General features: G+C 40.4%; 1 protein-coding gene across 3 annotated transcripts in view; it reads left to right on the top strand.

Annotated features, from left to right (window-relative positions):
• Znf407 (zinc finger protein 407) overlaps positions 1-16046 on the top strand; it is a 403561-nt gene that overhangs the window by 250936 nt on the left and 136579 nt on the right. For all 3 annotated transcript variants that reach the window (XM_029547225.1, XM_029547226.1, XM_021214705.2), the window contains 3 exons: positions 1535-1701; positions 5350-5433; positions 13454-13574. In XM_029547225.1, coding sequence (XP_029403085.1) covers positions 1535-1701; positions 5350-5433; positions 13454-13574 — 372 coding nt within the window. The remainder of the gene's footprint in view (positions 1-1534; positions 1702-5349; positions 5434-13453; positions 13575-16046) is intronic.

Genomic DNA, 16046 nt, shown 5'->3' with positions numbered 1-16046 from the left:
GGCTGTGCTGATTGTACAGGCTGTGCTGATAGTACAGGTTGTGCTGATTGTACAGGCTGTGCTGATTGTACAGGCTGCGCTGATTGTACAGGCTGTGCTGATTGTACAGGCTGTGCTGATTGTACAGGCTGTGCTGATTGTACAGGTTGTGCTGGTTGTACAGGCTGCGCTGATTGTACAGGCTGTGCTGATTGTATAGGTTGTGCTGATTGTACAGGTTGTACAGGCTGTGCTGATTGTACAGGTTGTGCTGATTGTACAGGCTGTGCTGATTGTACAGGCTGTGCTGATTGTACAGGCTCTGCTGATTGTACAGGCTGCACTGATTGTACAGGCTGCGCTGATTGTGCAGGTTGTGCTGATTGTACAGGCTGTGCTGATTGTACAGGCTGTGCTGATTGTACAGGCTGTGCTGATTGTACAGGTTGTGCTGATTGTACAGGCTGCGCTGATTGTACAGGCTGTGCTGATTGTACAGGTTGTGCTGATTGTATTTGAAATTAAGGCCATGCTACCTTAGTCTCCATTTTCTGGTATAATGCTTACAACTTTTCAAAATTGTGTAACTTTAATTTTAACTATTTTTAAATGTTCTCTTATTGGTTCATTATCTTGAATTAATGTTTTGAACACTACTGTTTAGACATTGCTTAAAACTTGATAGTATTAGAAACAGGAAGTAAATTGTATTGATGACTCTGTAACCACAAAGTGAGGGGGTAAACAGGGTGTCTTGCACTTGCTCATGGTCTGAGGCTGCGCCTCTTGGGGACTGGAGGATTCAACAAGGACAGAGAAATCTGAAATATTTTCTTAAAGAGATATTGACTTACTATTTTCCTATAGGACATGATTGGGTTTCCTCTTTTTCTCAGTGTCATTTTAATGTTTAAGTTTCATCTCCCATCTAAATTCTATGCATGCCACACCCTGCATTGCTTTTGACATTAGGTTGGGCGTGTTCAGGGTTCTATGGCAGCAGACTTATTTTTGTCTGAGAAAACTTTTTTGTGTACCCATGTCAACAACACAGAGGAAAGCTTCCATCAGGAGCCATCTGGGGTCTGTCTCCCTTTTATCTCCACGGAGCACAGTGATTCAGGGCTGTGGGTGCTCTCAGGAGTAGCTTTTCAGCAGCCCAGCCATCCTCCTGGCGGACAGCAGAGCCTGTCTGAGTGCTTGAGTATGGATAGCATTTCATTTAGCCTTTGCTCTGACAGCCCATGCCCTGGATAAGTGGTGTAGGCCTGTACAGGTGAAATCTATTCTCACTTTTGCCTCAGGGGTGACTGGACTGTAACAGAATTTTTCAAACCCGTTGGGCCCAACCGCAAAGCAGAGAATAAATGGCTGAAGTGCCAGGTCTCGACAGAAAAATCAATGCCTGGTTATACAGACATGACAGACCCAGCCTGCAGTTCCCTTTGCAGAGGCTGTGTGCGCCACACTTCAGGGCTACCACACACTCTACCCGCAGCCATAGGTGTGAGTGCACAGTCCAAATTTATGTTGTTTTTTTCTTTCCTTCATGCAGGAAATTTACATGCCACTTATGTGATAGAAGTTTCACGGAGAAGTGGGCCTTGAACAACCACATGAAACTGCACACGGGAGAAAAACCTTTTAAATGCACCTGGCCCACGTGCCACTACTCATTCCTCACGGCGTCAGCGATGAAAGACCACTACAGGACGCACACAGGTGTGTCACAACCCTTCTAACTCAGAGTCCGGGCCATGGGAGCCCCAGGAGCTTCAGGAGTGTGTACATTGGTTTTCTTGGTAGAAACCAGTATGTAAAATGACATTTTTGTAGAGGTTGGGCTAATTTTATTTCAAATTGGTCCTGATAATTGTATATGAAAATATTTTTCATTTCTTCATTTGCAACATTGGTCACTTTAGTATGGGTTATGTGTGTGTGCATGTGTTTAGGCGGTATAGGTTCGAATTTGACAGCTCATTTCCAGGGTTTGTGTTCTAACTTAGCTTCTTAGATGAACCCTTGTCACATGGGCCCATTACGCTTTTAAAGAGAACTTGTCTTCTATTTCATTGTAGATAGTACCTAAGTACCATAACGTTTAAACATACTGAATCTTAGTTTTATGTACCATTTTTTAAATGTAAGCAGTTTTATATCTCTTCTCAATAAAAACAGTGTCACACCCTAGAGTTCTTAAAATGTAGAGGCTAATCTGAATTGAGTTACCAAATGCTTTTCATAAAATTGTTTTTTAAAAGCTACCAGTAACATAAAATTTACATGAACACATTAGCCATGACCATGTGTGATCTAACTTAGATCTCAGTCTTGAGAGTCTGTGGAGTGTGGTTCTGAGACAACTCAGGTGGGGCTTTTCTCAGTGCATAAGCCCTCATGCCCTGTCGCCTTGTCCTCTGTGTGCCACATGCCCTTCAAGGTTGCAGCACTGTGGGCCGCATACTTCATGGTGGGCTTGTGTTTGGGACTCGCAGCTATTTAGTATTTTTGTGGCCTTCTTTCTCTATGCACTACCCAGAATATATTCCCTGTAGGAAAAAATAATAAATTTTAATCAGCATTCAGAAATGTTCTTCTGATTGTTGTGAATCCTGTATTATTGTTAGAAATTGTAGGTTGAAAGTTCTCCTGAAGCAGTTGTGGGAAGCCCGGGCCTCCTTAGCTTCCTTGACAAGGGTGTTGACGATTTAAGGTCTCCAGCCTGCCCTGAGAGATCACTTATATCGAACAGCAGATGAAAAGCCAGTGCAGATGTAATTTATCGTCGGCGTTTCCTTCTAAAGAATAATTGTGGAGACTTGGCCAGATCAATAATATGGATTTTTGTTGTTAGGTCTTGTAGTCTGCACCATAATGAGAGAGAGGGGACAGTGGCTGTTTTCTAATAGAAAATAAAGGATTGGTTTCCATGTCTTTCTACGTTTGAATGCAAAATGGTACACTTGAAACTAATTCAAGTTGTTATTAAAAGAAGTTTTCTATTAAATCTCTGTTGTCATTTAAATATGACATGCTAAAAGAATACCTTCTTGGTTGGAGTGAAATGTTGCATTGAGTTTTATTTCTTAAAATTTTTTCTCCAAAAAAAGAAAACCTCTTGGCTTGTTGTTCAACAGTTAACCCCCCCTTTCAAAAAAAAAAGTAAAAATTGAATTTGAAAACAAATCAATTCACCAAAGTAAATATGACATATAATACATCTGAGACTAACACCCCATATAAAATCCTGCACGTCAAAAATCAAGGTCACTAATGTGTCTACAGTTAAATAACCTGGAAAATGAATAATTTTCCTTTTCATGTTTATATACCATAAAGTAGAAAGTGAATAGACCTTAAAATGTGCAGCATGTACACATGTAGAAAATGTTAAATTCTGACATTTTCCCTGTGTTTATTAACATGCTTATTTTGCATGAAAGAAGTAGGTTGCAAAGATTTCATAAATAAGCCAGGCAGTGGTGGCGCAGGCCTTTAATCCCAGCACTTGGGAGGCAAAGGTAGGTGGATTTCTGAGTTCGAGGCCAACCTGGTCTACAAAGTGAGTTCCAGGATAGCCAGAGCTATACAGAGAAACCCTGTTTCAAAAAAACAAAACCAAAAAAACAAAAACAAAACAAAACAAAAAAAAGATTTCATAGATGGAAGGGGGGGATGCACTCTGCCTACATTGTGGGATGCTCACTCCCCATTACCCATTGCTACTCCCCTCACACATGCATGTGCACATGTGCACAGGCACACACATTTCTACCCTGTAGTCCTTATGTCCCTGCACATGTGTAAGAACAGCTGTTCTCTATCAGTACACACACAACTGTCTGCAGAACTGGTAATGAGTACATTGCCTCCACACTTAAAAAAGTGCTAATATTTAGGAACAAATTGGTGGCTTTTTTGTATAAAAAGTCTACTTCAGTGATATTTAGTTGATAATACAGATTTGTATTTTAAATTGGTTAAATGATCATATGAATGATTATAATTAAACTTTATTCTTCAGGGCCCATCTACTCTATTTTCCCTATTGGCAATAATGATATCCAGAACTTAAGTGTGATCCCTGAAAGTAGGAAAGTGAGGTAGCAAAGGCATTAGATATTAACTGTCTTTTGAATGATAATGATGCTTTACCACATTTGGAAATGAGATTAGAAGTATTTTGGCTAAGGGCTTCTTCATGTTCTTTAAGAAAACTAGAAATACACTTACTTGAAGGATGGATCTTTTGATTGCCGAGGTTACATTTCTGTCTTTGTTTCATTATTACAACCTTGAAAATACAGTCATTATTTGCAAGTGAGTTGTGAAATTCAACTTGGGAAATGCTTGCCGATTTTGAGAACTTGTCACTTTAAAGTTTCAGTGACGATACACATGGCTACAAATAATGTACTTTATTTCTGGAAAAATCTAATTTTCTCCTTAATTTTTCCAAGATGAGCATTTTAATTCTGTTTTCTCTTTCATTGTGAGTATTACAGGATAAATTGTCCAGCTAGCAAGCACTTGCTGGCTAAATATGCCATAGTGCAATTATATATAGTATGTAGACACCATAATTCAGGAAGTTAGCATATGTAAGATGCTAAGAAAACATCCATTTGCACACTTAACAAGCCTTTATCTGCCAAGCATGCCTTGATTCTGAAGAAGTTTCCAGGCTGGAGCTATCACTGAAGGTGAGGGTGGGAATTTTTATTCGTGTTTTTTAGCAATCCCTGGCTTCCTTTTTTATGCCATAAAATTTGAAAACTACAAACAGCATTGACTTGCTCCTGGTACTGAGTAATGCGGGCTTCATTTTCTTCAGATCCTCAATCTGTTCAAAGAAGCCATTTAATTCATATTATTAAGTGAAAGGTGATTAAAGAAGAACCTGATAGAATCAGGTAAAACCAATTCAGTGTTCTTAGGTTGTTAAAATTTCAATGTATTTTATTTAAGCAGAATTATATATACTGTATATTAAGTATTCCAAGCAATCTTTACTCAGCTCAGAAAGGCCAGATGTATGGGAATTGTAAAAAATCAGGATATGCATAAAGCTGTTCACGTGCATAAAACAGCCCCATCTGGAAGACATCTACCAGAAATGAAGTTGTACAAAACCATTCCATTGATAATAAAGCTAATTTTTATGGGTCTGACAAGTATGTAATTATGTTCAGTGGTGCTTTTCAGATTTTATCACAGTCAATAAACCGCAGTGGTAATTTCATTCCCATTTGACATATTTACATGGAAACATTTGATTGGAGGAATTAGTAACCCTGAAAGCCTTGATAGATATGTTTTAATGATCTGTGACCTCCACAGTCCCTCATCTGTTTATTGTTGCAACAGGCGAGAAGTCGTTTCTCTGTGACCTCTGTGGCTTCGCCGGTGGGACCCGGCATGCCCTCACCAAGCACCGTCGGCAGCATACAGGTCAGTACTGAGTCTGCTCCTGCTTTTTCTCTGCAGGGCTGAGGCAGAGTGTTAAGTACCCAAGCGCAGTTGGCCTCATGGTTTGCTTCCTCTTTATTCTAGGCATTTGTGGATGAGGTTTTTCTATCAGCCCTCACATATCTCACAAACACAGCAGTATAGAATGTAGATTCTCTACTGTTACGTGCTTAAAAAGTAGTCACCAGAATAAGGCTCCAGATATTCCTGTGAGCTTTATCCTAAGTGGGTAAAAAAGCAAGCTGCCATGTCCAGATATTTGAGGCTATTTTATACTGCAAAGCCCTGGCCTAGCCTCCTGCCTGGGCACTGGAGAGCTTCTGTTGGGCTTCTTCATTCTCTCCTGTGTCACACAACCCTTGCATTGCCTACTTGCCTACACACCTCTGTCTCTCTGCCTGCCTGTGTTGTGTGTTTATGCATTGGTCTCAGTCCACATGACTCCGTATGAAGTAGGTATTACTGCATTGATTCTTGCTGTTAAGAGAGAGTAACAGCAAAGACACAGCATGAGAGGTAAGGAAGGACATGGACGATAACCTGTCCCATGAGATTCATTCTTCGTGATTTAGGAGAGACAGTGGTCTCACAGATAGTTATTCTGATAATTATAAATAATGTGTGTCCAGGATAGCTTTGTCTCAGCGCAGTTTTCTTTTGTAATTCTCAGTAGAACCACATTTTCCTGTCATCAAGACTTTACTAATGGGACAGTTACAGCCCATGTGGTGAGGATGTGGCCCCTGGTAAAATTCCATCCGTACTCCAGTGGATAGTCTCATACCATCCATACACACATGAGCAGCTCTAACTGGACTTAGTGGGTTATCATAAAAACAAGACATAAAGTTGGAGGAGAACATGTTGAGGAGATCTGTGGGAATTAGTGGAGGAGAAGTAGAGAGTATATATGGTCCTACTTCAAACACTGCATATATAGAATTCTTGAGCATAAAGAAGAAATTTTCAATATAGTACATATAGAACATTGAAGTTCTTAAAATATCATGTTATACAGAGATAGCCAGCCTCTTGTCTCATGATGATATTTGTAGAATCAATGAAAATGTATTGAAGTCATTGCTTTTAAGTCTTGAGTGTACTGGGATGAAATTTCCATAATGATAAAAGCCATTGAAATGGAAGTAAATGTTCAAAATATAACTTTAAAGAACCTAAACTGTATGTGCATGAAATGTATAACTTTTATGTATTGATTGAGTAGAAGGTAGGCAGTGTGGATTCCGGCTGTCCTTGTATGGCAAACAGAGAAAGAAAAGTTGAAATTGTGTGCAGAAACCATGCAGTTGGGAGGTGTTTAATTCATGGCTCCAGTTTACTGATAACTCGGGGTTTTATGGTCTACATGGCACTTTTGCTCTCCCGTTCCCAGTCCATGTTGCTCCAGGGGACAGCCGACCCCCTGTGCCATTCCTCCAGCTGCCGTGTTCCCCTTTGCCCCACAGTGAAGGCAGTAACATTGTGATCCAGACGGTCCAGGTGATGGATCGATCAGGAAGCCTGCATCGAGCCAGCACAACTTTATATTTTATGTCAGGTCCAGAGGCTCCTTATTACTTTGCTATTAACTTTATACCATATAGGACAATGTCTCACAGACAGAGGTATCTGTCTTTCTGGCATTTATCTGCCTCTGTGGCACAAATCAAACAGGATTCTTTAATACCAAAGTCCATTCCAAAGTCCATTCTTAAAAGACTTGGCCTCCACAAACAGCTCAGTCCAACTCAGTCTAGGCACTTAGCTTTTATGTTGGACTTAAAATGTTTAAGCGATGCATCCCCCCCCCACCCTCCCCATCCCGAGGCTAGACTTGATGGTACATTTTAAATCTGTATTTTTTGATTTGTCTGTCTTTGACATGGTTTACCCTTTTACCACAGTATCCAGGCAAATTACAAGCGGCTCAGAAAGGGATAGGTATCCAAAGTGTTCCACATGGCGTAAATAATTCCCAACTGAAGTGTAGGCTGTCAGGGGGTCTGACATGAAACATCTTCCATTCTGAGATTTACTTTTATCACCTGTCAGAGACCCTTGATTCAAGGGCACAGACACCAATCCTCACGTGCGGTTGGAGAGACCTGGCCAGCTTAATAACCACCAGTCCACCCTAAGGAATGTGAAGTGTGATTTCCAGGAGATGTGGTTGGCCAGTCTGACAGATGGTTGACACACAAAGACAGGGCACTATGGAAGCAAGCTGTCCTAGTGTCTCTGTTTTTCTTCCTTTTTTCTCTGTTAGGCCTAAGAAGTGAAGTGTTTCCTATTGGATATTTTGTGCAAGATTAATGTTCATAAAGGATAGTATTTATGAAAAGAGAAAGCCTAATAGTTTATTCAAGGGAAAACTTTAAGTATGTTACAACAGAGGACTGGTAACCATGGTTACCACAGAGCTTCCTGTTCTGCCCTTCCCTTGGCCTTCAGTTCTGTTCCTTAGATAGGTCTTGGGTTTGTGGACTCCAGTGCATTTTGACTCCATCACCCAAATAGCTAGGACTTTGGGGGTCACAGCCATGTTGTCTGCGGCTTTTAAATGGTGCGTGCCCAAGTCCCTGTTGATTTATACATAATGGCATTAAAGAATTGCTGTATTAACTTGAGGTAAAATCTGGCTTTGGAATGATACACAAGTCAGAAGTGGTATTCCCATCTGTACTCTAACCATACCTCTTCAGTAAAGGGGGAAGTCTAACAAAGGCCCACCTATGGACTAAGAACCCTTGAGAGAAGGAAAAATTGGTCTTCCTCAGGGATGAGCCCCTAACTGAGTATTCAGTAACAAGTAGCCCAACCTTGAAATCATATTTTAAAAAGCAGCAGGAAATGGAACGCTCTCTCTCTCTCTCTCTCTCTCTCTCTCTCTCTCTCTCTCTCTCTCTCGTACATGTGTGTGTGTGCACGCACGTGCACATGCTGCACACACACTTGCAACACACTAGTTAAAGAGAGACCATACACATGCATAGGAGGGGGACATGGGAGTGGATGCGGGACAGAGAGGGTCGAAATGATGTCAGTAGCTTTTAGTTTTTAAAAATTGGGAAGAAACTTTTCTGTAGCAAGTATATACATCTCATTGTAGAGTACTTTTTATTTCAAACATTATCAGATATTTAATTCATTGAAATTCATGTTTCAAACTTTGAGGATTTCCTTTGAGTATTTACTGTTTGGGTGTTTGCATTAACTTTTGCTATATAGTTACCCCAATAATCAAAAAGGTATGTTTCCCTGTATTGTGTTTTTCCTGAGCAAATTACTCATTCTTTAAAAATTCAGAAATTACATATTCATAAATATGTAATTTCTGGATAATAATAGTGTTGAACATGTGTAACAGATTAACAAAATATATGAATTCCAAATTAACTCTCATGATAGACACTGGATTCAAGTGTAGTCTGCAGACAGGCATGCACCTATCAGCGTCACAGATGCGCTGGGCCGCCTTTTCTTCTTAGTATTTCTATGCACAATATTTTATGTAAGATTTCGTGGTGTCATACTTGGCCGCCTTTTCTTCTTAGTATTTCTATGCACAATATTTTATGTAAGATTTCGTGGTGTCATACTTGGCCGCCTTTTCTTCTTAGTATTTCTATGCACAATATTTTATGTAAGATTTCGTGGTGTCATACTTGGCCGNCTTTTCTTCTTAGTATTTCTATGTACAATATTTTATGTAAGATTTCGTGGTGTCATATATTTGCCTGACAGCTTTTATATAACTCAAAGCATCTTGATATTATACAAGTTAATATGTGGTACAGTTGAGGCAAATATGAAATGAAAATCTCCAGTTTACCACAATCGAATACAAACTTATAAATGACATTTTATAAATGTGTAGATTTTAACTTTAAAGTGTCACAAGAAACTTCATGAAAGATTAAATGAAAGAACCTACATTAACCACATGTTAAGCTTCCAAAGCAAGAAAATTAACTTTGAAGACCTTAGATCTTGAATGGGTACACTGACCTAGACAGTGGTTCTCTCAGTCCTTCCATGCTCCTGCCACATACATGACAAAAAGGGAGCTTGAAGGTGTCTACCACAGCCCCTGCAGAGAAGGGAACAGGTAGCTAGGTGCAGAAGCAGGTGAGCAAGGAGGTAATGGGCACATGCCTGTACATTCTCACAGTATCTAGAATAATTTAGATTCATTACGTGGAAAGGGAAAGCCTGTTAGACCTTTGACATGGATACTGTTAGTATTTGATTGGCATAGTTTTGCATAAATAAATCGACAGAAGAAATGGAGTCTATTCTGATTGGGCGGCATGTCAGTTATTTTTAAAGAAAGCACCAGTCTCCAAAAGAAGTCTAGAGAAGATGCACAGAATCTTCCCTAGGAAGACTAGAGGTGCTGCTGGTCATAGATGGATGAGACCTAGAGTGAAATGCTGTGAGTACCGGTCAGCACGCCTGATACTGTGGGGACTTAGGGGCTCACATTGAGCTCTGCAGACTCCTATTGTAAATCAGTAAAACCAACTCGAAATTCTTTTAAAAATGCAAAAGTCTGAAATAATCAGACAAGGTTGAGAAGGAACAGAGTTCTAGCCTCAGGCTAGACCTGCCCAGGTCAGATCAATCTGCCTTATGTCAAGGTGGACACATTTGTCTGCACAAAATTGAGATGTGTGCCTGTGCCATTAGTTGATTTTTTTTTAAATGAGATAAAGATAGTTTAAGCTATTCAGCATGTAATATTGGATTAAACATTTCATATTCAGTAAAATGAACTTTAATGTTTGATTCATGCTGTATATAAAATAAACTCAGAATTACATAATGTAAATTGTCTGTAAACTATAGAAAAAACTTTGTGAGTTTGGATCATCAAAATTTATTTTTATTATGTTAACAGCATTTTTCTAGTGGCACTGAGGATGAGGTCACGCAGACTAGATGAAAGTCCTGAGACGGCAAATCTCATCAAGGGTTTATATCCGCAGCATAGCAGCTTTCAAAGCTCTTCTGCGGAGGCCCCTAGTAAAAGACACTCCAGCATGGAGTGTGAAGGATGACCCGTAAGCACGAGGACGACGTGCATTGGGAGATGCAGGCTCAGAGCACTGACCACATCAGATGGTAGTGGGAGCTCGCGGATGTAGCTAATGGAAATGTGATCCGGACAATTACAGGACACACCACTTCTAGGAATTTATTCAGGACAAAATTCAATGGCTTATCTGTTGTTGATTGTTTATTGCAAATTCACCTGTTCTGGAAGCAAGCCCCACCAACACCAAACAACTCAAACAACAACCACAAACAAATAGGAAAACTCAGATGTCTTTCTGTCGGAGCATCGGTTCTCAACCTTCCTAGTGCAGCCTTTTAATAGAGCTCTTCATGTTATAGTGACCCCCAACCATAAAATTATTATGTTGCTACGTCATAACTAATTTGCTGCTGTGGTGAATCATAATTTAAATATCTGATACACAGAATATCTGATATATGACCCCTGTGAATCATTTAACCCCCAAAGGGGTAGGGACCCACAGGTTGAGAACCACCAATTATATTAGCATAATGATAATTTACATCCTAGCAATATCACTGAATCAAAAACCACATCTGTTTTATAGAAGATGTACCCCTCAAAATGCACATGTGTACGTGTGTGTGTGTGTGTGTGTGTGTGTGTGTGTGTGTGTGTGTGAGTGTTATATGTCTCAAACTATTGTGACCTAAATTGATTCACCAAAAGTTTAGAAGTAGAGAGCAAAGAGTGACTCTAGTCTTTGGGTGATATCTTCACTAGGGTGTTAAAGACAGAAAACAAGTCCTTTTAAACTAACCATTCTTTTATTCTGCTTTGTAGATGGTCTTTGATTGTTTTACACCCGAGAGACACAAATACAGTAATTTCTAGATAAGATCTACAACATAGCAGCTTTCTGTTGTACACATTAGTGTGTAAAGCTGTCAATGAGTTCTGTATACTATATATGTGCCTAGTGACCAAGCTCTTCAAGAGAGCTTTTGTATGCTGCAGCTTTGATCGCTGAGGGATTGTGGTTGTTGGCCTTAAGCCATGCTGTCATAGTCCTGAGAAGAGCCCCTGGTCACTCAGCGTTCTTTCTGTACCTTCTGTCATCGTAATCCTTGGTTACCCTGCATGTTGGTAGTATGATCTTCCTTGTCTTTCTCAAGAGGTCTGACAGTTGGCAAGTGATGTGAGGCAGTCCCAGGATCACAGTCCACCTGGCTTCCCCAGCCTCCTCTCTCTGCTTGATGGAAGATAATACATACCATCAAATAAGACGTGTGGGTATAAATAAGTTAAATATTCATAAAGCAATGTGTGTGGCTAGGTAAGTAGACTTAGGTATGAAGAAAAGATATCTTTGCTAATGGCCACATTGACCTGGGACAATTTGGGGCAAACATACTTTAGTAAGTATCTTTAATCCTTTAATCATACTTTCTGTTGTCATTGTTGAGACTGGTGGGATGGCTCAATGAGTGTAGGTGCTTGCCACCAGGCCTGACCTTAGCTTTTCCTCCAGAACCTAAGTGGTGCCCAGAGTTGACCCTGAGAAGTTGTCCCTTTGGCTCACACTTCTGCTGTTGACCAAACACTTGCACACATAACACATACTCAACCACACAAGAATAAATATGCTTTTCTTCACTTTTTAAAGTAGATCAGTATATGTAGAGTACTATCATGAAAAGCTAGAAAATAAGAAATAACAAGTGCGGTTGTTGAAATATAGTGTCACAGATGGAAACTGCCCGGTAAAGTTTTGGTTAAGAGCATTAGCTATGTGAGGAGTACAGGGCTAGGGGGCTTCCTGCTTCACACTGTCAGCACAGAGAAATGGAAAGAACACACGTTTGTTCTGGCTGCCCACACAATGGGGAAACGACACAGGTACAGTGATTTTTATCATTATTAACTTCACATGCAATATTAAAATTATCATTTATAAAGTCGATATTATTAGCAGTATTTTACTTTTTATACTGAGATTTTGATATTTGCTGTGCATTTCATGCTTCTATAACATCTTAATTCAAAGAGCAAAGTTGCACCCAAAGTATATAACATATATTGCATTTTGATAAATGTTGTACTTACAAAAAAATAGGCTTGCATGTCTAAGCCAATATAGCCATGCTAAAACAGTTTTCAGTAGCAGAGTTGTACTAGGTTTATATTAATTGAAATTAAGGAGCCTTGGATCAGTTGCTTAAAACCAGTGTAGCTAGTGAAATGGTAAAGTAATGTGTGAGTCTGGGGGAACAGGCAAGGGGCTCAGCAGTGGATGGACTTGGTCCCAGGCCAGCCTTGTCTACACAGGACTGTCACATCCTAGCACTGGATTAGCACTGCATCATTTGTTCACACTGGCCCTGTTTACACAGGACTGTCACATCCTAGCACAGGATTAGCACTGCATCATTTGTTCACACTGGCCCTGTCTACACAGGACTGTCGCATTCTAACAAGGGCACTGCATCATGTGTTCTTTTGAGTCTCCTTATTCTTAGAATTCCGCCCTGTTACTCTAATTCCTTTTATTTCTAATATTTATTAAAGTAATGGCTTCATTTTATTTTTCTTTATGATTGGTGCTAGGAATTTATTATTTCACATTTTACATTCAACTGTATGTGTGTTGTGTGTATGTGTGTTGTGTTGCCATGCTTTTGACTTCACTGACTTTTTTTTTTTGGAATGCCACTCCTCTAACATGGTCTATAAATATATTTCACAATCCCAACCTACACTTACAACCTGGAATCCTGTTTGGACAATACATCATATACCTTTCTAGTAGCTAATTTAGGAAAGTCAGTAATATCCTCCAGCTTTAAAGTATCCTAAAGATATGGAACTTATCAAATCATATTTGTAATGTTTTATGTATATAAACATTTTATATGTTAATACTAGGCTTGGATACTTTGCATCCAGTTATTATCATTCATGTATGTGCACTTCTTGTTACAGGGGAAAAGCCTTTCAAATGTGATGAGTGTAACTTCGCCTCTACAACCCAGTCACACTTGACTCGTCATAAGCGTGTACACACTGGAGAGAAGCCGTACAGATGCCCTTGGTGTGACTACAGGTAATAAGGTCAGATGTGTCACCAGAGTCGATTGAAATCCAGGAGAACTCCAGCTTTCCCAATCTACTTTAGTATACTTTAATGGGTGGTACACATTAGGCAAGATATTTAATTCCTAATTAAAATGATGTTTTTTTGACAAATGAATACGTTTTTCAGTACAGTTTTACTCTCATGTAAATTGAGAGGGTTGGTGAAAGAGTTCCCTAACCCTAACCCTACTTAATATACTTAATATACTGAATTAATCCACTTCTTCAGGAGCACCTCCTCACTGTCATGTAGACCTTTTATTGTAATCTGTCTGCTCTACCAGTGCCATATAACACAGCCCTTACTTGCATGGGGTATTAAGTATCCTGTGTGTGAAAACACTGGTGACATAAGCTTCCCCATGATAAAGTCATAGACTTGCAGTGAGTAGTTATATAAAATAGACTTCTGTTTTTATAGACTCAATGCGTAGGTTTTCTAACCCCTTTTTCCCATGTTTTGAGTATGTCGCTGTTCACAGTAAGGATTCATTGCAGCGATGCACCATTGACAGTGTGAGCAAAAGTGTTTGTGTGACAGTGAAGGTGATGTAAGAAGTGTTTTCTGCCTTCTGCGGTGGAATTGCTCCATCGGTGACTGAGTTTTCAGAAACAATTACAACATTGATTGGAGAGGCAAATAAAGAGCCTGAGGGAGCCCAGACCCAGTCCTTAGTCCTAGCTGGGGAGTAAGAGACGTTTCCATGTCACTTTGCACTCTGCACCCTCCAAGATGAAGGGGCTGTTGCTTGTAAGGAGCTCTGAGCGGAAAGCGTTTTAGAAGCTGTGGTTGTTCATCCCACTCTCTCGGTCTGGTAACCAAGAGGCGCTAGCAAGGGCCATGGAGAGAGCTACAGTGACAGTAGGAGGCAGAATGGAGAGTCCTGCCAGGTCAAGCTGTCCCAGAACTTGAGTGTGAGCTTGAACTCTCCCACAGTCTGTGGTACAGTGGACTTTGTACTCAGCTGATTGACACCGAGTTAGACAAGGGACTTCACCCCGAAGCTCTCCACTCTGACTGCCACACAACATATGAGATTGAGAAAAACCAACCCCTATATCGAGTATAAAGACTGAAAGTAGAGCTGTCTTCAAAAAGCAGATTTTTGTATGCCTGTTGAGGTAACCTGTGCACTTGCCAAATATATTGCCACAATCTCGATTATTATCTGCGTTATTATATTAATTTTTATGTGAAAGGTCATTGAATACTACAGAGATATTACAGATATATTTCATTCATTAATTATTTATTCATCCAACATTTTATGAGCTGTGCCTACACATAATACTAGAATGGCATTTCTTGGAAGTTTGGGAAATGGTGATCCAGTTAAAGCAAATTCTAATATCCTGATGATATGGGGTCTGTTAAAACCGTTTTTAAGCCTTTTTACCTTATTACCGAGCCTATCCCATAGTTGTGTTCCGGTAAGAGAGATACAGTTAGAAATTGAGCACTGTGTTTCCTCATACACCTTGCTTCTAGGATTATAAGCTATGGATTATATCCTGTGCATAAGGCCTCTTTTTTCTTGGGGGGAGGGATAGGTTTTTTTGAGATAACTTTTCATTCTCATTTTAAACACTTCGTAACTCCTTTCTATATCAGTAACCATCCTTAGGAACTGTGGTTCTCACAGGTTTTAAAGTAGTAGAGGTGTTTCAAATGAGGGGATATGCAAAGTATCACTCATGGGTTACATAGTAAGCAGGAACCAGTAAAGGAGCTTTCCATAAGGGAAGCTGGGCCACAGCACCCAGGCTATGCCTTTGCTGTGCGCCTGCTCAGAGCCCTGGGATGTGAGGAAGCAGTCAGTCTCAGCACCCAGAGCGTGGCTGTAGTGACAAACCCTCCCCTTACAGCAACCCCATCTTCCTTCCTGAGACCCTGATTGTTTCTGAGCCTGCCGTCCAGGGTCCTGGTTTCACTGGCTCACTCACACTCTGACGTTACCCCATCCAACTTCGTTTTTATTTTTTAGACTTGAATCCTTTTTTTTTGGATTGGATATTTTCTTTATTTACATTTCACATATTTTTCCCCTTTCCAGGTCTCCCTTTCAGAAACCCCCTATTCCCTGCCCTTGCCCCTGCCTCTATGAAAGTACTCCTCCACCCACCTGCTCCAGTCCTCCTGCCCTGGCATTCCCCTACACTGGGGCATCAAACACCCTCAGGCCCAAGGGCCTCCTCTCCCACTGATGTCCAACAAGGTTTTCCTCTGCCACATATGTGGACAGCGCCATAGGTCATTCCATGTGTATTCTTTGGTTGGTGGTCCAGTCCCCAGGAGCTCCAGGGTTCTGGCCTGTTGACACTGCTGCTCCCTCCATGGGGCTGCAAATCCCCTCTGCTCCTTCAGTCCCTTCTCCAACTCCTCCATCAGGGACCCCTGAGCTCAGTCTAATCCCATCCAACTTCTTTTTTTTTTTTTTTT

The sequence above is a fragment of the Mus pahari genome, chromosome 15 (genome assembly GCF_900095145.1).
Source record: "Mus pahari chromosome 15, PAHARI_EIJ_v1.1, whole genome shotgun sequence".
NCBI classification, from domain to species: domain Eukaryota; kingdom Metazoa; phylum Chordata; class Mammalia; order Rodentia; family Muridae; genus Mus; species Mus pahari.
This window is presented reverse-complemented; position numbering and strand designations above follow the sequence as displayed.